This window comes from Aspergillus fumigatus, chromosome 2 (genome assembly GCF_000002655.1).
Source record: "Aspergillus fumigatus Af293 chromosome 2, whole genome shotgun sequence".
Lineage (NCBI taxonomy): Eukaryota > Fungi > Ascomycota > Eurotiomycetes > Eurotiales > Aspergillaceae > Aspergillus > Aspergillus fumigatus.
Window position 1 is genome coordinate 1,300,470 of NC_007195.1, and position 22,018 is coordinate 1,322,487.

The window sequence follows — 22,018 nt, forward strand, 5'->3', positions numbered from 1 at the left end:
GAGATCGAAAACAAGTCCACAGGCAAAGCAAAGCCGCAGAGTCAACGGGAAATATCGGTGGTCGATCAAGCCAAAAGAAAAGCAATGAGGGAGGATGAACGAGTACTGTAATCGCCGGTTGCTGCTGGTTGCTTCTGTTGCTGCGAGAGACGCGGGGGCTGAAGCAATAATTGGCTGGATGGAGAAACAGGCAAAGTTACATTGCACGTGAGACAAGAGAGGGCCCGCAAAAGGACCAAAGTGGCGACGCTCTTGAAGAAAGGATCGCCAAGTTGATCGATGAGATTGAGGGATCAGGAGAGTTGAAGCAGAGCGAATGAGACAATTAAGAGGAAAATCAAAGTCAGGGTATGATGGTGAAGAGAACGTCGGGGGTCGTGGTAGAGGTCAGAAGTATGAGAGAGTAAAGAGCGGTACGGAATAAGGAAAGCAGAAATAGGAATAGACACATTAGTAGATAATACTGCAGAGGAGTCGTCTCCACTCCCGTCGCCAGTTCTAGACCAGAGTGGTGACTGGTCAGTGGTACTTATTACCTTTCATGCTTCGTACTCAAGAGATGAAAATCCAATTATGGAGTACAATACTAAAGGTCAGTCTAGTCGGGTATATGCATACCTTTTGTTTGACATGCACGTATGATACAGAGCACTACGGAGTACATAGGTGCACCAATACACAATTTGCAACTGTACAGCGTCGTCACGTTACAGCGATGCTGTCCATGGGTTTCTTCGACTTGGTAAATTATATTTTTGACATCCATTGGTCAGTGTGCCCGAGTGGTTAAGGGGAGTGATTAGAAATCACTTGGCTTCGGCCGCATAGGTTCGAGTCCTATCGCTGACGACAATTTCTTTTTCGGTTTTGTTCGAACTTTCCTTTGTAAATTAGTTCACATTGGCACGATGATCGTTTGTTTTCAGGTGGTTAAAAAGCTATCACAGACTTGTAAAACTAAACTAGGCGAGCAGAAAAAAATCTCCCCGACAGGGAGTCGAACCCTGGTCTCCCGCGCTCGTTCTCTTGGAGTGACAAGCGGAAATCATGACCGTTAGACCATCGAGGATATTTATTAATATAACGCAGCCCTTGTTGAATACTTGAAGGGAAATCCAGTATGCATATTTCGAATTGCATAACCAATGTGACAAATGTCCTTATTAGCATTCGAATTACTGATATGATGGACACACATCTAATTCAGTGTTTTAAGGGCTATCCAGTGCTTGTTGCTCAAGTATACCTTCCGTCCCATATATATGAAAATGGCAAGTAGTGTACAACCCGAGTGTGCTGTCAGGGTATATAAAGAAAAGGTCATTAAGGAACATGATGATGTCAAGTGGAAGGATCATTGAACTGTCTGGCCTGACACAGTTCGGTCGCGTTCTTTTCCCTTCTTCGGATGGCCTCCTCTGCCACCGCGACGAGAATTGCCGCCGGCAGAGCTCGCATGATTTCCATTCGTTTCGGGTTGCAGGTTGTCCCGACGAGAGTCTGAGAACTTCTGCCCGTTCTGGCCCTTCGCCCGAGACAGCTGTTGAGTTAATCCCGGAGAACCAGTAGCATTCTCCGGGCCCTTGCCACGCTTCTTGCGATTGTTTGATCCTCTACCGCGTCCGCCGCGACCACCTCTGCCTTCGCTGTCCTTTTGACTGGCTGTGGTTGAATCAGGCTCCAGTATCCCTTGAACACGCCTGCTCTCTTTGTCCCACCATTCCTGAAACTCCTGCTCCAGCTGAATATCTTGAAAATTATGCTTAGCTGTTGCTGCCTCGCGCAGTTCATCCTTTTCGGTCTGCTGCTGCATTAATATTGCAGCCAAGGACAACGAGTTAGGTGAAGGAGAACAAAAACTCGTCTGGTACGGTTCAGGGCGTGGTATGTGGCGTATGGATTTGATGGGGGTCTGAGCACTAGCTAGACCATTGGGAGATGTCGAGGGCCCGGCTGCGGCTTGTTGTGGCGAAGATTTCAGGGGTGGCTGGGGGCCGCCAGAGACACTGCGGCCTTGGCCAGGTGTTGGTGTTGCGCTTGGTGTTGATCTGGGCGGCGGTGTCCCAGCAACTGTTTGACGAAGGGTCATAGAAGGCTTCTGAGCGAACTTTGACGGTTGAGAAGACTCCCCGTCCTTTCCATGAGATCCAAAAGGAGTACCAGGCTTGTCTGGTAATTTGACAGGAGTAGAAAGTTTCCATGGATTCTGTGGTGCCTCCTTCGCCTTATCCTGAGCCGCAAGCTTCTCCTGCAATTGCTGCTGTTGAAGCTTCTTCCTTTCCTTCTGAGACAGCTTGGGGGTAAAGTTATTGCTGTTCTCACGGCGAGCGGACATGCCAAGGCTTAAATTGGACACCCTTTTCTCCGAGGTTTCGGACATAATATCCTTCAAATCTTTCTTCGGAGTTGAGATAGCCGACGAAGCCCACGGTGTTTGGGTTGGGCTGGAGATGGGGTAACCATTCTTCTTCTGTTCGAGTACTGCTGCTCTGAATACTGAAGGCGAGTCGGAAAGTGCGTTCTCTTGGGGCAACTGCAACGATTCTGGCATGACATTGGAATCGTTGTTGAACGCTTGCTTGTCACCGAGACTTGTGCCCAACGCTGGAAAATCTCGTGACGGCTCCGACGCCATACCTTTGCGGATTGCTGTCTTTCCCTTGGATGAATCTGCGGGTGATAGCATGGGGTCATCGTCCATTTGGAACATCAAGTCACTGGTTGATTGTCTGGACTTCAAAATGGGACTACGAGGTATGTCCGAGTTCTCTTTAAGAGAAGCTGCCTTGGCCTTCTGCACTGACAGTGACGCACGCAGCTTCTCGTCAGTGACAGGACGGGGCTTCTCCTCGTAGCTTTGAAGACAGTTGAGACGGGACTGGAGCCTCATCGAATCAATCATCCGCCGTCTATCCGCTTGTATCGATGCGACAAGTTCAGGGTACTTCTCAAGCACATAGGCTTCAGAATTCCGTCCTCTCGACACTGGGAAGCTTGTCATTTGATTTTCATGGCAGACAGTATCAAGAGCCTCAAGCAAGTTCTCATCAAGGTCTCTGAGACACCTGCGTGACGCGTTAAGATCTCCTCTGATATGTGTAGGAATGCAAACCAACCTTTGTGCCAAAACATCTTCCAGATTGAGGCAGATATACTCCAGTGCAGCATCTTTGAACTCGCTCACCGCACAGGGAGAAATCGAATTGAGGAGGCCGCATACGTTGGTCGTGGTTACTAGAGGGTCTCAGTAAATGATGCCGTTAAACTGAATGCCTTGAAAAATGTCATACCGAATTTGCCTAGCATCTTCTGACATACTTGCGCTAATCGGTCGATCATCAGTTCATTCGCTATGAACGCGACATCAAGTACAAGATCGATGAATCCGTCCAGCGTTTTCGATCGGACCTCGTCAAAAAGCTGCTCCTCCGCGTCCGTATAGATATAACGAAGAACAAATTCAAAGACGGGCCGGTCTAAGTGTTTGAGATCAACGCGAATGCTGTCATTCGCACCTGTACGGCGCGATAATAGCCATTTTCCGCCAGAGCGCCCGTTGAACAAGGTGTCGAAAAAGGGGCATCTCCGGCAAAGTACTTGACTGTGAGCCTTCATTGTTTCGCCGTTGAGCTCGATCGTTACATCAGAGCTCTCGAAGAAAGTCGGATCGTTAAACGCATGGGCCATATCAGATTTCAGACTTTTCATAGGCTCTATCATGAGCCGCGCAGCTCGTTCCAAGGTCGGCAGGCCCAGATATGTTGCGATCCGCATAACCTCAGAGCGAACTTGACGATATCTTGACGTATTAGCAGCCGAAGCTCTCATCTGGTGCCATACGTCCAGCACATTGTCTGCATATAGAAAAAAAGCAAGATTGAGGATCGTCAAAAAGTCCAATCCATTGAACCGCACATGGCACTGCCCATTTGGCCCATACTCAATGTCCAGAATATCAGGCAAAGAAAAGTAGTATGCCTGTCGAAACTCATGGAACGCCTTCCTGAGAACCGAGCTACGCCCGGTCAAGATGAATTCATGGACTGGTATCCGAGCATCAGAAAGAGAGCTCAAGAGGAATACGGTGCCCTCGGGTGCCTCGTTTCGAAGAGGTTGGAAGTAAGATTCAATGTCCGAAATCGACATTGCCACTCTCTTCATTGCATTGGCGGATCCTCCATCCGAAAGAGCATCTGAGGCATCATCCGTCTTTAACGGAGTTACGGTGGATACTAGCGAAGCGAAGGGCGATAATGGGAGGAAGTCTTCCCATAATGTGCTTTGATCGACATTGATCTGCTCCTTGGTCACATCGTAGTCGCGCTGCGCTACGGCGTAAGCCCCATAGGCGTTGCTGCACACCCCCACAACACGAGAAAGGCCTGGGACACGAGCAAATTTGTAGTCCTTTGAGGTACCATCTTTCGCCTTACTGCGCTTCTCTTTTGTCCAAGCTGACCCCGAAGCCGTACATATGATGATGGATCCGTCTTGTCCGACATCAACATCTGTGACGGCCATATGCGACTTTTTCACAGTCCAAACCCGGACTGAAGCCGATAGGGAGTTGCGAGTCTTCGATGGATTTGTAGTCGAAGTTGAAGTTGGCGGATTTTCAGATCTATTAACGCGAACTGTGAAGACTTCACCAGAACTTGACCGTGCACAGATTGTATCGCCTCCGGATTTCACCTGAACCACGCGATTGGCTGATGTGTCATACCGAGTTGCCATGAAGCTGTTTCTAATGAAGCTTGAGCTGACGCCCAACGGAAATGAGAGCCTGGAATAGCCATATTGAGAGAACACCCAAACTTCATGGTTTTGGAGAAGAACGATTGTGGCGTGGTCGATGGCAGACACACTCTGTATACCAGCGCCGAATAGGGACGCTCCAACGCGCCGAGGCGTAATCTGGTATTCAAGGGATCGAGCGTCCGAATCGACTAATCCGAGTTGACCTTCGTTTTTACCGAAGGTATAAAGGCCAGAACTACTGAAGACCACAGAGTGAATCGCAGACGCAGCCACCCCGAGGATCACTTCTTTTTTGAATGGATTGAAGATCTGCCTCGGAGACATCTGCATGGGCACATCATCTCGGTTCTGCATTCGCGGAAGGCTATAACCGAGTTGTCCATACTTATTACTGCCCCAGCTGAAAACCTCACCGTGCGCGGTTATCGCGAGGGTGTGGTCTTGGCCAAGAGCCACTGCAATAACTCTCTTACGAGCGAGTCCCCCTGTTTCGATGCACACGAAGCCGAACCTTGTCTGCTCGTCGCCAGTACCTAAACGTCCGCCGGGACCAAAGCCGCACAAGAAGAGATTTGACTCAGGATCATCGGTGATAATAGCTGTATGGAGCTTTGACATGGCGATAGCCTGAATCTTGATAGGTTTGTTTTTTATCAAGGCTGGTAGTTCTGCGGTGCGAGTCACGTCTTGTTGGGAAGACGGCTCACCATCATCTGATTGCCGGTCCAGGAATTCACGATAGAATCGGCGCAGAAGGTGCTCCGGGCGCTCAAGATTGATCCTCACGGGAAACTGACGATCATCCTGATCTCCTAGGCCAAGGTTTAGATTCTTGTTGCTGCCAAACGTAAAGACTTCATCGGCAGCCAAATTCGTCCGCGGATTTAGTGAACCTCGGCCGACACAGCTGTCTTCACCTGAGTCGTCTTGAAGGGACGGTGCATCTGAAGCGATGTCACTATGCTCCAGCTCTGAGGGGATGAGAGATGCACTGGAGGAGGTGATCCGTTTGATGTCTCGAGAAGCAATGGTAGCGCCGTATACTTCAAAAGGACTAAAACCTTCCCGATCTTTAATCTTGATAAGGCCACCGCTGGGGTGGCCCACGTTCCCTGACTTGCTGAAATCGGTTACATCACTTATGTCTCGAGCCATCAGGGCCTGTGCTATGGTAGCATTGCCTGCGTAAAGTGCCCGGTGCAGAGCTGTCCATCCACTCTCCCAATCCTGCGCATACAAGTCAAGAAAGGGGATCTTGAGGAGAGATTTCGCGAAGTGAATAGCAGACGGCTTCTGTGATGAAGAGATAAGGTGTAGGAGAGTTCTGCCATAGTGATCTCTCGTATTTAAGTCTGCGCGGGACAATGCCTTGCCAGGACGCGGGCTTCCGGTATTTCGATCAGGCGTGGTAGCTCCAGGAGATGTCCCGCTCAGCTTTTTGCCTTTTGAGGAGAAAGGAGAAGATGGTGTCACTCCATCGAGGCTTCCAACCTTGAAGCCTGAGCCTCCTCCCGCGGCGGAAGGCCTCTGGCTACCAGACGTATAATTGGCGTTCGCCAGGCATCGCTGGAAGCTTTCAACATCGTCTCTCAAGAAAGATTCCCAGAGCGTGCTAATCATGTGCCCAAAGTGCTAGTGTGTCAGAATCTCTTATCGACCCAGGACCAGGGCGTCGTGGTAACCACAGAGGGTTAACGGCGCACTGGAAATATCTCTGCGGGCGACAAGAGAATTCTGTTGAACAGAGGGTGTCTATGTGACGAAGGGTCGACGCGATTTCAAAATCTCTCTATGTTTGTCAGAGCGCAATATGGGTGTCCCGAATGCGAATCTTCCGTTCTCGCGAGAAACTCTAGGGCTTCGGAACCAAAAGACCCGTCGTAGATAGTGGGTTACGGTGGCGACGAGAGCGATGAACAACGGACGCGACAGGAAGTAAAGTCGGGAAGATATGGGAACAAGGGACGCAGGGAGGCTTTCAAGAGGGTTATGCGACTGCAAATTCAGGACAGCTGAGTCAACTTGAAGGCAATCAGGGGCGATCTTGTCGGCGTATATCAGGACAGCAAGACCTGTTCATGCCAAATTCCCAAATGACTGTTGCAGCCGTGGATAAGACCCTGCGGGTATCGGCCAATCGGAAGCTGTGCGCCCCTCCATGTTCCCAGATGAGACGTCGAGAATTACTATTCTGTATTACAGTCAATATGAAGTTCATTAATCCCTTGTCCCATGATGAGCTGCTAGGTCGTGCGTAAAATCTCCTTTCCTTGTTTCTCGACTGCTCTCCAGTATAGCCTCGATGGGCTCGGATGGTCGGAATGGTGGGAAACAGGAGAGGTTCCTTGACATTATACATCGCGGAGTATATATATCAAGCAGGCAGTCATATCAACCCTCCTATTAACACAGGGAACTCTTTCGACGTCTCAAGTACATCAAAATATTGGCATTGACAACCCATTCTTACAATATCTCTGACAGCTTGAGGTTAGCTGACTTTTTTTCTGGGCTGATCTTGCCGTTGGCATTTGCAGGGAGTTGTTATTGCTCGAGTATAAGCGAGCAATGCTTTTGAACTCTTTCCTGCCACAGATTAGGAAACCCAAAGTCTGATCCTTCCAAGTGCTGTAGAGATGGTCGTGTCCCTGACGCGCTTGCTTTGCATGCACAAGTGATCCTACAAAGATTTTGAAGAAAATGTATTTCTGTACGCATTCGTTCTATGCTTCTCGACTGTCATATGCTCGATGACTGAAGTGAAATTGTCTTGGTCGATGGAGACAGTATTCCCTGTGGCAAACAGTTGTCGCGCGTCTATTGCTAGCAAGAGATGCAGGAAAAAGGAAAACGAGAAAAATGTTGGGGAATTGAGATGCAAGGATTGACCAAACAACGCCTAGGCCACTAATAATATGCGACCTCAGAGCAGTACTATACCTCATCACCATCTGGCACCAAACAAAGGCGTCCAGCCACTATCATTGTTGGCCCTTCACATACAAATCTACTATCTACGCCAACTCGTAAGCTGAGGTGAGAAATGCGGTGGAGTGGACACATATAAACCGAAGTTGCAAAGTCATCCGTTGCTTCAACAAAAAAGTTGTCCTGGCAGCAAGCCGCTTATCTTCTTTAGTCCTGATTGTCGGCAGCGGCACTTAAGCATCAGATCCTTAATAGCTGCATTGGAGTTTGAGTGACTTACCGCCTCGGGTTGACATATTTTCCTGTTCCTTGTACGGAGTAAGGTACTTTTGTTTCCTACTACTGACAATCTCCCAGTGAGAAGGGTTTCTTGGCTCTCAGTGAGCCAAGTCATGCGAATGCAGGCCTCTACCCCTGCTCAGTCGCTACCAGGCTATTGCAGACGAGGCGACCAGTCTCAGCCTCCTGGGGCTAAAAGACTGGGATACTGCAGAAGACACATAACAGCACCCTCAAATTTCTGTCACAAGCTCCGGGGAATTAGGCTAGACAGACAATGTTCCCATCTGAAGACGCAGATAGCTAAGAGAAAAAGATGGAAGCAGAGGACAGATGTGATCTAGACTGGGAATATAGAAGAAGCAGTTGTCATGGAGACTTATCATGTGTTCGTTAGAAAAGGCCGATGATCATCTTTAGCGTGAGCGGTTAACCTGGCTAGAAGCTTTTGGTGCTTGGGTTACGGGAGGGACTAAGGTAAGGTCCCTTTGCAAGTTGCAACAGGATGAGGATATCATAAAGTTACTTCCCATGTTAGACGAGGAATAGGTGATCATCAGCTGCAGAAGTAGAAAGATCAATATCGTGATTAATACGGATAGATAATAGATATATCATCAAGCACAGATTGACCACTACTACGGTTCGATACTGGAGCTGTTACTATTCTTGAACTGTCACTTCCAATACCCACCTGACCTGTTTACCTTATCTGCCTGGCCTGGGTTTATCAGCGTATCGTGATTCACTGCCTGTATCAAGGTTTCAATACGATTACCACTCCTGTTCCCTTACCGCCTTTCTCCAACTTCCCGTTCCATCATGGCTCTCGTTTCTCTTCGAGCCTCGACATACATTTCAATTACCCTGGTAAAAAGGCTCGGATGGAAATTTAGGTAAATTGATCCCTTGCTGAAGTTAAAATCAACCAGTAGTAAGGCCTTTTCATTTGCTCTGTTATCTTCAACTTCCAGCCTGTTGTGGCACTCGTCAGCCTGACCGACCTCTTGGGATCTTGGGAACCATCGAGTCACAGGGTGTGCGTCACAGACCCTCTGTTCCCCATACGCTTGATTCTCCTGTGCCTCACTGGGTCTTGCTTCCATTCCCTCATCCACTTTCTCTTCTCTGGGCATCATATTCTCTCTCATCCATCCATCTAAATTCTGCTCATCTATACTTTAAGTGATCATGATCCCTTAATCTATACAGGTTTCTCACAAAGTGAGAACGCCACCCTTCCCCAGGAAGATAGTCACCGATGCGGAGAAGCTCCCAAGGTTGTCAAGACTGTATCCTCCGACTGCTCCAACATCCTGTTGCCTGAGCACCGCAAACGATGCTATCGATGATCACTATTAAATTTGATTCAGTGCCTGTCACTTAGCGCCTCACTTAGTCTTTGTCCTTTCTCATCCAGTCTTTCTCCATTTTCGTCAGTGCAGCTCTCTCTGATTGTTAGCATGGCCATCTGTGCTAGACCCATCGCCTTCCGTTTCCTTCTCGAATAATATAGTCATATTAGTGAACTTCACACTGGCACAAATATCCCAGGGTTGTGCTACACACAGGAGGATATCAAGTCAAATTGTTGCGTAATGCATCAACATCCTCGTTCACCGGCGCCTGCAGCGCCGACCTCTTCAACGAGGTCAAACCGTTCAACAGATCATAGAGAGCTGGACACAGATCCCAGCTCACCGTCTTCAGATGTCAGGATGCATAATGGCCGGGGCTTGGGTATTGAACCGGAGACTGAACCATCTGAGCAGGTACAGCGGAACACACAACCTGCAAAGGAAGCAATGGCAAAGCTCAATCAGATCATAACGGTAAGTTCCTGAGTCTTCAAGATCAATGTATTACACGTCGGGAAGATGCTAATTTAATTGGGCATTTTTTCACTAGAACTACCACACAAAAGCTGCGCTTATCATCTTACATTCGAGAGTCGATCTCCCGCCGTCGTACAATAAGGGATCTGATACTCCAAGGGTGAATCGCTGGGTATGTTGGCCTTCGACCATTATGAATGCACTTGGCTTTTTTATCGTGCAATCTATTATTCATTGCAACTATCGAAACTTAGCTAATTGCTGTGGTCTCAATTTAGTTCAATGTCGAAATCGAAGATACGGACATTCTCAGGGAGCAACTGCGGATATGGAGGACATGCGATGCAATTGAAAATCGACCGCCGCCATTGATTATCGAGACATACTTGGAGACAAAGGGACTCACAAACAATCAGAGCCTCGTGATCCTGGATGAGAATGGGAAGAGATGGGATGTCCTAGAAGCGCTTACTGCTTCTGGTCAGGCGAGTCCTGTGAGGCCACCGCATTCAAATTCTGATGATGTCATCCTCGAGCGTTGGAGAGTTGAACTGGGTTCTGCATCATCCAAACCACCCTCCGACCTTGGCTCTATCCTTCCGACCGTATACAAGAAAAGTATTGTCCTCTTCCGCTCTTTGTTCACATATTCCAAATTTCTGCCCGCATGGAAGTTTGCAAAGCGCAATGGAAGGCTTCGCAGCAACCCGGCTTTACAAATCAGATATAGAATCCTAGACGGGCGCACGGCTTCGGATCGCCGCCAAGTCGACCACTTGACTGTTCCGCTGTACGAGGGCAACACCAAAGTGGTGGAAACGTATAGCTTTGGGGTTACGGACTCACCTGCAGGCCCTTTCTCGGTTGAGGTCACTTATCGAACCAATTGTGACTTCCGAGTGGATGATTCTGAAGCTCTATTGAGTTCACGCTTTATGGGAGCTGACGATGAAATATTTCGTCCTTCCTTTCCGTCAAGGGATGCCAATAGAAGAGCTTCCAATGCTGAACCGGGGTCGGCGCCGTTGGAGAAAAGGACCGTTGAGGAACCAGACCCTGGTCGTGCATATGGAAGCTTATCAACCTTCCATCATGTAGGGCCTGCGACGGGCGCAAGTCCTATATCAGCCCTCCGGGCTGCAAGAGAATCTGTTACATCGTCACCATCACCACCCTCTTCGGCTTCTAGGAGGCCTTTATCGGCTGCCAGAGCTGCACCAACTGGACGCGCTGCTGCTCTCGCTGCCGAAGCCAGTCCTAGTCCCCTTAGGCGACCTTCTATCTCGTTCCAGCCATTCAAAGCGCCGCCTCTTTCTGCTTCACCTTCTCTAATTGATCCGCCCCTCGGGGCGTCTCCTCGCTCTAGGCCGATAGTTAGTGCACCAAGCTCAGAGCCTAAACACATGCCTCCTCCATCTGTAGCGGCCTCTGGGCGTAAGACTGGGCAGGCAGCTTCAGAGAATGCGATTGCATCGTCCAACTCGGCGTCCCCAAGACCCGCACCTATTGCAAGATACAGCAGCGCCTTCAGTCACCGCCGCGGTAGACCTTCTTCAGGAGGAATAAACAAAATCGAGGATGACGCTTCTAGTGGTAAAGCCAGTGCAACATCGTCCGGCGCTCAGCCCGGCTCTGGGTTACTTGCGGAGGTCACTGGAACGAGCGCAGATTCTCTTCACGCAGATGATGAGAACATTTCCGAATTTTTGAAGATGCTCGACTTGCGGAAGGACTTATTGAGCCCTTCGAATTTGTCCAACCTCGATGCCGTTGCTCGCAGGACGACGGTAACAAGTGCAGCGCTAACTCGATTCCAACGTATGCGTGACTCAAACGCCGCTCTCTCAGAATCAATGTCATCGTCCCTACTTCTGCAACGTTCATCCAACGCCTCGAGCAAGCAACTCTCAGGAGTGCCACCAATGGTAGCTGGGGCTTCCGTTTCCACGGCCTCTTCACCTGGGAAGCCTATATCACCTCATACCCCCCATACCCCGGCTATCCCTTCTCGTCTAAGTTCAAACAGTATTGTCGATTACAATGATCACGGGCACAGCGACGGAAGGCTTCTTCATGGAGGTCCTACCTCGCTGCCTGAGGATACCACGGGCGAAGAGACAGCCTTGGTGCATCGGCCTCCCACGGTTACTGCGATCGATATTCCGACATCCCCGCGCCTCTTTCCTCCTACATACCGTCGCTCTAGCTCTGCTGCTCAGAATCGGCGTTCTGTCGTGGCTGATGAGGAGGAAATCTTTCCTTTCAATATGCGTAGTGTCAGCCTTGGTGCGGAGGAGCGAACCAATGTCAGTTTGAGCACGCTGCATCGGCGGCACGAATACCATAATGCCGCCACAAATCCCGAACAACAACAGGAAAGTCAGCGTGCTTCATCATCATCGGACCAAGGCCCGACTGCGCTCCCGAGCCCGGCCAAGCGTGAAACCCGCTCACAGGGGGATGCGACTGTGTCTGGGCAGACACCAGAATTATCCTCGTCTGCTAATCACAACTTGTATCAACCGCGCTTGGGTCAGTTTCGTAGCCGAGGATCTTTCGGTGGCGCCCATTCCCTGAGCTCCGGCTCTAGCAGCTTAGCTCGTGGCGGTGGTATCCCCACCTACCTCACTGAGCGCGACAATGACCGGGATGGCAACGCAAGCGGTAGCAATAGTGGCAACTCAACGACAGAAGAGCGACGAGGATTTGGCCGCCGTGTCAGTGCAGGCCGCAACTATCCGCCACATCCGTCGCAGGTCGAAGAGGACGAGCCTTTGCTGTTTGCCATGAGTGATTTCGGGGCTTCTAGAAGAAGTTTTGAAGAGGGCAGACAGGGTAATCATGGTGCTGACTTTGGTGGTTCGCGACGCGGCAGCGGCAGACGTGGTGCCGGCGTCCCGGGGTTTCACGTTTGGTCTTGACAGAACGGAATAAACGCTCAACGTGAGTTGCCGAACTGTTCTTGTCCTGGATTATGTGAAAGCTTTTACTCTAAGCGCTCATGCTACGATACAACCGGATTGTTCTGAATTTCAAGGGACCTTTTCCGATGGTCCATAAGCGCTGCGCGCTTCGATCGCATATTCAGTTTCTACAAGTCTCTTTCTTCTCTACCCTTCACTATCATCTGTGAAGATGATAAATCTTCTATCCTCCATCATCTTGGTTTGATTTCATGGATACGGCATTGCCGAATCGCATACTCCAAGTTCTGGAATTAGTTTGGCGCATTGTTTCCTCTTCTAAGTAATGAGCCTTCGATTTCTCTTTATGCCACCTGAGTGAGGTGGCTACCTCTATAGACTGAGCAAGACAGCAATTACTGAGGAAATAGAATGACTTTTGTTCTCTTTCTTCTTTTCTGTTTCATGTTCTCAAAAGATTGATCTTTGCTTTCGAGGATGGTTTTGCTTTCCATTTGGGCTTGCTACACTTCTTATCTCAGCCTGCGACGAGGCTTCTTATTACCGTCGCAAGTTTGCTTTTGCCTCCTCTAGCATGTCCATATATACTTCTGTATTTTGAGCAACCTGGTTTCAAATTGGGTCTGTTTTTTGAGTAGGCGGGTCCGGAAATAGTTTTGGAGTAGGAGTTCAATCTGACGATGACACAGATAATGCAATAAAGGACTTTTCAATCAGACAGTTCTAAGTGAGTCTCTTAACATATTCACGAGAAGCCGCCCTAAACCCATCTATAACGCCCTTCGTACTCCTTTCGTTGGTGCTGGTATATGTACAAAAAACTTCTTCAAAAGCATGCGAATAAAACGTACCCTCTATAGCGCAGCTGATTGCAGTCCGCCGCAGAAGATGTGGGGTTAGAGCGATGGCTAGATCCCTAGACCTAGTACCGAGACCTCTAAAGGCCCATACGGTGGTTTGGTTGATGCCATTAACATAGTAGCCTAGATACCGCGCTAGTCTCTGTTGCCTAACAAAGCCCAAGCTGGGCTGACCGCCAGAAGAATGTGCTGCTCGCGAGCACTTATAACGTTTCGGCCCAATCCAGGCGTGAAGGTAACAGTGAAACTTGGTAAGGAACCACAAGTATGATCCTTCATCACATCTTTCGGAAGGTGTTACCAGAAGCGCTGCGGCGCTCCTTAGACTTGTAATTACTGCTCGCAGGCGTATGCGCAGGTGCCTTCTTTTGCTTTGACTTATCCTGCGGCATGAAGGTGAATTCTCTTTCTCCAACCACGCCGCCACGACGCGCAGGTTTGGTTTTCGTGCGCATATTCTGGGCGCGTGAAGCGAATGACCGATCGCGGGTGGAATGGCTCGTTGTTGAGGAGGAGACGCGCATCTGGGGCGGGGGACGGTTAGTGCGCTTGTATGAGGATGTGGAGATCTTTCCGGAGTGCGGGGACCTGCTCCGAACAAGTCTTTCTGCTTCGCTTGCGGATGACGAGTCGTCGTCGTCGTCGGAGCTGGAGCCGGGGACTTCGTCCACCTCTTCCTGTTCGACGGCGGTGAGGCCGCGTTCCTTGCGTTCAACGGGCTCGGGAACGGTGCTTGGGTTAAGGAGCTGGAACTCCCGTGAAGTTTCGTCGACGGCGAATTCCTCATCCTCGAACATCTTCGCGAAACGGCTGTCGCCCAAAAGACCAGTCGCCGGCTTCTCGGTTGCGGGAGCTTCAACCATGTTCTCGTCTCCGCCCTGTTTCAGAACGCGCTGTGCCTGGCGCCGCTCGTTCTTCTCTTCGATAGCCATGAGTTTCTCTGCCAGTTTCTTGTTGACCTTGACGGCAGCCTTCTTCTTGCCTCTAATGCGAGACTCCCGTTCCTTGTCAATTTTCTCCTTGACTCTCTTTGCGCGCTCTTCCTCCCAGATGTACGGATTCGTGATCAGACGAGCCTCCTCATACAAGCGTTGAGCGACGAAGTAACCATGCATATAAGGTCGAAGAAGGTTGGTCCTGCCAATCAGATGATCCAGGTTCAAAGTCTTGAGTTGAGGAACAGTCAAGAACTTGTAGTTGTCGTAAACAGCGCCTGTCTGGCCTGTACTGAAAGCATTAGGATCGTTAGGATCTTCTGCCATCTCCTCAACAAGGTTATCCAGGAATGAGCACCACCTGGGAGCTGGGCCCAGTTGAGGAATGAAGAATGCATGCTGTTGCCGGCCTTCGTTGGCTGTCAAAAGCATTCCGCTATCTTTGCACCAGGCGACTGAGTTGATGTCGACGGCAAGCTCGACTGATGTCCAGGGCTTGCCATCGCGGGGGTCCCAAATCTTGATGATCTTCTTGTCTGAAGAGAGGATTTTGGGCTCCATGGTCTGTTCGCGTGCGAATGTCGAGGGCTGGAGGAACTTCAGCGTGTGGACGGGGAAGCCATATCCTTGATCCTTCTTGAGAAGGGGCACTGGGGACCGAAGATCGTACAAATGAATCAGACCATTCGACGAACCTGTTGCAAACGTCAATCCCGAGCGATGGAACTCTAATGCCGTTATCTCAGATCGTCCATCATCCGGGCCGGTCTGATTAGGGGGTAATAGGACTCCTGCCCTGCCCTTGGCTCGTGGATCCCATAGCTCTACCGTTCCCATCGAGGTACCGAAAGCGAGAAGGTTGTGGCTTTCCTCCGCAATAGCCCCCGTGTTCACTGCTCCCGTGTGAATACCTCCTTGTAACGTCCCACCGCCGGTCGATGTGAAATCGTCCCCACCAACATCTACTTCGAAACTCCGCATATACCGGCCCATCTCTAGATTGAGCCTGAACACTTCTCCCATACCATCTTGATTAACACCAACAGCCGGCACTAGAGCCTCAGTCGACTGCCTGTCGTAAACCAAATCGCGACCATATCTGGGAAGCCTCGTCCGGTAATGGCAGCCTGAGGGTGTATGGAACTCGAGCGAACGATCGGATTGCAGATGGATCGACTTTGAGTAATCAGAGGACAGAAGGAGGAACGTCGTATTGAGCGCATCTGTATGCCGCGCCCAAGATAGAGACAGTTGGGGAAGGTAGTGAGTATGAATTTGAGGCTTGTATGTTCCTTTACAACACCATAGTCAGTTGCGAGACTCAATGAAAACAGCATGAACTTCACCAGGTAAAACCGACCTGTGCTCATCACCCATTCGCCATCTTCGCTAACTCGAATACATTGACTAGCTTCTTCGAACTCGAAATCCTGCAGCAGCTCTATGCGATTGGCATACTCGGGGTCATTTTTCAAACTGCGCTTTCGCCGCCGTGCAAGCCATTCGGGAAGTGGTCGAGCGGTGTTTGACCCCGAAATGGTATATACTGGAACCTCGGATTGATTGGAGAGCTTCATATTTTGCTCAGTAACTGCTCCAACGATCGAGGGGACACTGGGATTGCCGCGACCACCACAGCGAAAATTGTTACCGCTCTCCAAAGATATCGCTCTCTGATAAAAGAAAAAAAGTTTGGGTGGAGACAATTGATAGCTGAGCGGGCACGTGACAATGACAATGCGGATGCAGCTTACACTTGATTGGGCGAGGCGGCCCGAGCCAAACTCCGTCGGGTCTCGATGGCATCGAACGGAGCTGTCTGGATAAATGGGCCTTGTCTCGTTTGTCGACATTACTACTGATGATGCATCATTGTTGCTATTATTGATCTGGAAATGATTTCGAGAGTCTTTACTTGATAGACGTACCTTTGCTTTTGATGCCATCAGTAGGATCTGTTTCCGAACCCTTTCCGGTACACTTATGCCTTGTGAAGCAATGGCATCAGAAAGCTGGTCTGTCTGCTGATTTCTGTGATAAAACCCACGTGCTATGGGTCGCTCATTTCATACATGATTCTCTACTCTAATCTCTCTGGAAATGATTCCAAACCCAGCAACGGATGTTTCCTTGGCCACTTATAAAAGAAGCCATTACGACTAAATCATGGATTTTCCCGGAGGGTCCATCACGAACATTCGCGTCATTGTACGCATGCCTTGCGGTTGACGTATGGACAATCTGCTAACATAGCCTTACAGGATGGGTTCTCCAACATATACTGGAGAATCTATACGGAAGAGCCCAACATCGCCACGCTATCGGGCGATTCGCCGACTAATGGCTTCACCATCCTTAGGCATCTAAGTCGCCTCAAGGACCTCGAACTTCGACTGAGGAACCTTGACTGCCTAGTATCAAGCTATCCTAGACGGCTTGGCCTATGGGTATTCTCCGCGACCCCGGATTTTGAGAGCCTGGGCCCTTTGTGCTCAAATGGGACGAACGATGATCCAAGTAAGCTTTTCGTGGATTCGGCTACCCTCAAAGGTTCGTTCCTTGGTCCATTCCCTTCTCCTAGTTGCTCTTATGAGCCTTTATGCTGATCCCTTGGTAGTCTCGGCCTCCGGAAGTGTGACTTCAAAGGAGCTGGTGAAGAACCTCTCCGCGGAACCAGTCCACGCAGCCACTAATTCACAAGGCTTGCAAAGACGTCAGAATGGCCCCAACCCACCAAGGCGAACGGATGGCCACGGTAGCTCTGCTGCAATTTACGCATCTTTTATTTCCGCTGTTACTGGTGCATTGAGCCTTCAGTTGATTCGATGCAACAAGGCCATTCCCCTTGGATCGCGGACCTTGTTCACTGTCGTTGCAGAAGATTACTACGACAACCCCAGAATTGATAATGATAACCCTGCTGCAGTCCCTTCACTTACTACCTTACAAATTCAGCTCACATCACTGGGAAAGTTGACCGTATCGTTGCAAACAATATCCCAACCTGGCATTTTGCGGCTCTGCGGGCCTTATGATACCTCTGTAGGGGCTCACAATGCCCACCCAGGGTGCGATCTATGGCTATCCCCGAGCGGCTCAATCGCAAGGCTAGTCGCAACCCATTCAGATTCCCAGAATGCTTCTCCTGGACACACAGTAGCCAATCCTCCAAACACGTCAAATCTCGAGGAATGGAAAGCACTTGTGATAGAGTGGCTCGGAAATTATGGCTTGCCGCTGAATTCCTCTGAAGATGAACCCTGGGTTGAAGTTGAAGTCTGGGAGCCCTTTTACTCAAGGTTAGCTGGGGAGGTTTGGCGACAAAACGAGGAAGGCGCCTCTGTACTTCCTCTGAAGCGAATTTTATGGCCGGCCAGGTACTGCTTCACAAGAAAGAAACCAACATCTTTGGACCCATTTCTTGGAATTAATGATACCTTTCCCGTCATCGACGAACCATTGGGATTTGCAGAGAAATGGCTCGGGATGGGTCAGTTGAATCATGAGACAGACTCGAAACCCGCGTCCCGGCCGGAAGCAGAAACAAAAGACCAAGAAACTCCTCTGTCCAGGCCGGACCTTCCAGAAGGCATAGAAAGCCTTTCAAGAGCTGCAGAGTACCCTGACCTTCAGGCTTCAAATCTGGTTTATCCGACCCCGCCAGACGGAGCTTTTCCTGTGGGACCCAATCCACCACCCGCCTCGGACGCCGCGGCTGAAGATCTAGATTCTAGACATCTCACGAATCGAGCTTTGGTCAATGTAAAAAGTAAGGAAGAGACATCCGCCAGGGACCGCTCCGATCATGACGTGCTTATGAGTTTTGGCCCATCTCCTGGACTCATCGTTGGTTCCGGGCTATATGACACTAATGATGATGATGATGATGATCTTTTTGGGGAGATAAACCAGAGGGACTTTGGATCCAAAGGGATTACTGATGCTGACTTCAGTTTCTTTGATGACCCTGAGTTTAACCATTTGGGCGGAGATGTGAGCGAAATGGATGTTGGTGCTCAAGAAACGCCTGAAATTGCTGTTGATGCCGAGGAGCCCAAAGCACATCCTCTCTCTCTTGAACAACCCTTAACCAACGATAATCTTCCCGGACGAAGAGACACAACAGAGCAGGTTGACACAGTTCTTGCCCACCCGGAAGAGAAGATATCGAATCTTCAGCCTGCAGATGTACCTTTGTCCGCCAACATGCAAATATCTTCGCCTGTCAATGAAGATAACCAAACAATCAGCCCCCCACTCAGTCCTATCGAGGTAAAGAAAACGCTTTTTGCTGGGCCAAATGAAGACAGTAAACTGTCTGTTCAAAAAGGACACTTGCAGGGCCATTACAACCCTGTTGCCTTCAAGGCGAACATACTGGATTGGGATCAAAAGTATGGAGCAGAAGGTAAATTCAGGGTCTCTGGCGCCGTGGTGAACCATCATACAGTCCCCGCTAGTACTACTGGTGATATCCCAACGATTGGTCTCCCCCGCCGCAATGCGCGAACAAAGAACCCTTACGTCCCTGCAAGGAACAACGATAAACCCAAAAGTCCAGCAAGTGATGTGGATCAGCCTCTGCCATCAGACTCGGATTTCGACTCGACTAGCGACACTAGCGATGACAGTGATGGGAACCTTTCGAACAGCGATGAGTCTGTTGCTACATTTGTTACTCGCAAAAGGAAGCGTGCTCGGTCTTATTCGGGGAGTTCGGTGAATCTACCGCAGCAGAAGCCTTTGGCGAGATCCGAACAGTCGATCGCTACGTCGAGGACCGACGATCTGGTTTTTTTGGGCAATTTCCTCTCCACTTTTTCCGATTGGTCTATGACAGGTTATTTCTCCGCGATTCAAAAGCAGCTGGCCCCTGTACTCATCCGCAAGGATGCTCAAATCGAAGTTGCCCAGCTGCTGGTCGAACAGGTCACGCAGTCCTGCCTTGATCATAAAGTCGATGGCATCTTGAACGTCTCAGAATTTGAGAGTAAAACATACTCTCTACGAACATTTCTCGAGGATACAGCCTTCATGGGTGAGATTGAGAGACTTGACTTGAATGGCTTCGTGTCACTGCAGGAGAACAGTGGCCTATCCCCTCCGTTAACAGCTACTATGTCGCGTCAGTCATCTCAACGCAAGGAAAATGGAAAAAGCTCGATATTGAAGCTCGCCCCGCCACATTTGCGTATTCGTCGCGGTAAAGATTACCTAGAAGTTCTGCCGCCCGCCATTTCATTCTGGGAGACATTCGGCTTGGAACCTGCCTACGGGTCAAAGGACATCTACGCTTATTGTATCCACCCTCAGACTGCAGCTGAAGCGGCAAATGATTTTCTCGAGCGGCTCGGCCTGCTATATTCGAGCTGCAACCTTGGTCAGCATACACGAGCTAGCAGGTCGACTGGCTTCGACCGTGGAATGTGTTCCTGGAACATCGGCGCACCTGGCGAATTTAATTATCACTATATAATGCAATCACTGAAATCAATATGCGACAAGCTAGGTATGTGAAGAGCTAGACTGACATTGATTCGCGACTAACCCTCCTTTAGTGACGGCTCTTTTGAAAAGCCCACCGACGAGAGATAGCGTTGTCGTCTACATAATTAATCCATTCAGTCACGCCGCGGCTCTAGCTGACATTTGCTCCGCATTCTATGACCTCTTTCAGAAATATATCGATGAAGTTGAAAATCAGCAAGCTGGTCAAGCAAGTGAACTCGTCTTGCAGATTGTCCCATTTCATTTCATCATGTCGACTGAATCTCTAGTCGTACCACCGCAGGCTCAATATTTAAGCTTGGCCCTGGAGGTCTATAGCCGGTGTCCACCGAAAAGTTTGCAGTCATGTCTGCTTAACTGTGCTCCACCAATGCTGATCGCTGAGCCGGTCCCGAAGACCATTAATTTCAAGCTTGCGCCGGATAGCTCTTCTCCCCTTCAGGAAGCGAAAAGTCTTCATATTGCATGCTCAAGAAGCTATGATCAACGCTGGGTATCCGTATCGTGGACCGATAACACAGGTACTTTTCAGCGAACCTTATCTTACTGCTTGCGCTTCCAGAACTCAAACGCCACCAGAAATATTCTGGAAGTACGAACTGAAATCTGGGCTGCAACCAAAATGATCATGGAGAAGACTCAGGCGCGGTGGAAAATCATCATCGCTAACACGGAGCCCGTTGACCAGGATGAAGTCGATAGTAAGTTTCTGACCATTGTCATAGCGCTCAAGCGGGCGTCGCTAATTTTCCTTCAGCATGGACGAGCCTGGTTGAGCAATATAACACGACGAAGCCGTTCCCTTCAGACTTGACCATTCTCTACGTGAATACCACACCTGACCTCTATCTTGAGCCTCCACCTCAGCCATTATCCATGAGTGTCTTCAATCCCCAGATCTCATCCACGCCTGTAGCGACACCTAATCCTAGTGGGAATGCTTTTTCGCCGGAGCAACCTGGTAACGCACCGACTCCCCCAAGCGGTGGAAATGCCCCTACACCTACGGAGATCCCGCCTGACGCCGAGTCTGAGTGTTTGCTCACAGACATCTGCGATGAATCATGGGGCATCATACTTTCACATTGTCTGAACAGTTCACCACATCTAACGGATTATCGTCCCGCGCTGGCGAGTGGGTATCTTCTTCGCCGTAAGGGTCCAACTGACGCCGATGGCGCATTTGCAATGAACGTGAACCTGATATACTCGCAAAAACCTGCTTCTTTATATGAGAATCTTCTCAGAGAAATAATCGCCAGGTATCGCGACCTCGCCACTCTCGCACGAGCTAGAGGTACGCGAACTGTGCAACAAAATACATTTCCATGGCATATTGCGACAGCGCTCAGGGCACAGGAGCTTTTGAGCTACGTTCTTTGAGACTGTTAATCAAATTTCTAGCGGCGCATCACGGTATATAAACGGCGTTCAGGACTCGTGCTTTGGCTAGCCTTTTCTCTGTACATAACTGCTTTTCATGATGGCTCAGACAGGATGGGATATACCACTATGCAGGCATGATTTCCTCCTCACTTGAATGATTTTTTTCCCCTCCTATATCTCTGCCTCTAGCACTTGAAGCCTTCGCTGTAAATATGTTGGATTCTCTTGTCTTGTTCTTCTACCCTCTGAAAGAGGATGGCCACGATTGAGATTTTATTCCACCTTTATCCTCTTTGATCTCGTGTTCGAGCCTACTGAGGAGCTTCTTAACTGTCTATTAATAGCTCTGGGAGCGTATACTAAGAAGGTTCTCCAGTGACTTACTATCTATGATGAACACAAACTAGCAGGTTGGTATGCCACAGCAAGAAGCTGCATCATGATGTGTATTTTCTGGCTGCTATCGAAGGAATCCTCAACTTTCGAAGGTACACATTTAATCGCCGTTTTCAGCAAATTCAAATAACTATCCTATTAGCAGAGATCAGATTAGAACTCAGTGAAAACCCTATGCCATTTGTTGGCTCATATGAGTGCTTGACTCT

General features: G+C 49.5%; 4 protein-coding genes and 2 non-coding genes across 6 annotated transcripts; 3 read left to right on the plus strand and 3 right to left on the minus strand.

The window, feature by feature from the left end:
- The first annotated feature begins 768 nt into the window (after positions 1 to 768).
- Positions 769 to 849, plus strand: tS(AGA)4. The gene has a single exon. It is a non-coding gene (tRNA).
- Positions 850 to 982: 133 nt separating this feature from the next.
- tD(GUC)4 lies at positions 983 to 1,069 on the minus strand. Its single transcript is given in 2 exon segments — positions 983 to 1,017; positions 1,033 to 1,069. It is a non-coding gene (tRNA).
- Positions 1,030 to 8,579, minus strand: AFUA_2G04760 (BTB domain and ankyrin repeat protein). The gene is made up of 3 exons (XM_744514.2): positions 7,967 to 8,579; positions 3,291 to 7,899; positions 1,030 to 3,234 (listed from the first exon to the last, which is right to left on the minus strand). The coding sequence occupies exons 2-3, from the start codon at positions 6,376 to 6,378 to the stop codon at positions 1,355 to 1,357; spliced, it is 4,968 nt and encodes a 1,655-aa protein (XP_749607.1). The 5' UTR covers positions 6,379 to 7,899; positions 7,967 to 8,579; the 3' UTR covers positions 1,030 to 1,354.
- A 166-nt stretch (positions 8,580 to 8,745) lies between these two features.
- AFUA_2G04770 (uncharacterized protein) lies at positions 8,746 to 12,721 on the plus strand (the record flags this gene model as incomplete). Its single annotated transcript, XM_077804081.1, has 3 exons — positions 8,746 to 9,797; positions 9,874 to 9,972; positions 10,079 to 12,721. Exons 1-3 carry the CDS (start codon positions 9,564 to 9,566, stop codon positions 12,719 to 12,721), a joined length of 2,976 nt encoding a protein of 991 aa, XP_077660245.1. The 5' UTR covers positions 8,746 to 9,563.
- A 1,141-nt stretch (positions 12,722 to 13,862) lies between these two features.
- AFUA_2G04780 (WD repeat NOL10/ENP2 family protein) lies at positions 13,863 to 16,182 on the minus strand (the record flags this gene model as incomplete). The annotated part of the gene is made up of 2 exons (XM_744516.2): positions 15,880 to 16,182; positions 13,863 to 15,811 (listed from the first exon to the last, which is right to left on the minus strand). Exons 1-2 carry the CDS (start codon positions 16,094 to 16,096, stop codon positions 13,863 to 13,865), a joined length of 2,166 nt encoding a protein of 721 aa, XP_749609.1. The 5' UTR covers positions 16,097 to 16,182.
- Positions 16,183 to 16,306: 124 nt separating this feature from the next.
- On the plus strand, positions 16,307 to 21,804 carry AFUA_2G04790 (uncharacterized protein). The gene is made up of 5 exons (XM_077804082.1): positions 16,307 to 16,727; positions 16,781 to 17,069; positions 17,137 to 20,028; positions 20,078 to 20,728; positions 20,785 to 21,804. The coding sequence occupies exons 1-5, from the start codon at positions 16,686 to 16,688 to the stop codon at positions 21,408 to 21,410; spliced, it is 4,500 nt and encodes a 1,499-aa protein (XP_077660246.1). The 5' UTR covers positions 16,307 to 16,685; the 3' UTR covers positions 21,411 to 21,804.
- Positions 21,805 to 22,018: the final 214 nt, after the last annotated feature.

Excerpts from the sequence above, each read along its gene's own strand:
- AFUA_2G04760 (XM_744514.2), bottom strand. The coding sequence starts at position 6,378 with ATGATTAGCACGCTCTGGGAATCTTTCTTGAGAGACGATGTTGAAAGC. Across the intron at positions 3,235-3,290 it reads GAAGATGCTAGGCAAATTCG|TAACCACGACCAACGTATGC; the intron begins GTATGACATTTT and ends GAGACCCTCTAG.
- AFUA_2G04790 (XM_077804082.1), top strand. The coding sequence starts at position 16,686 with ATGGATTTTCCCGGAGGGTCCATCACGAACATTCGCGTCATT. Across the intron at positions 17,070-17,136 it reads GGATTCGGCTACCCTCAAAG|TCTCGGCCTCCGGAAGTGTG; the intron begins GTTCGTTCCTTG and ends ATCCCTTGGTAG. Across the intron at positions 20,029-20,077 it reads ATCAATATGCGACAAGCTAG|TGACGGCTCTTTTGAAAAGC; the intron begins GTATGTGAAGAG and ends ACCCTCCTTTAG.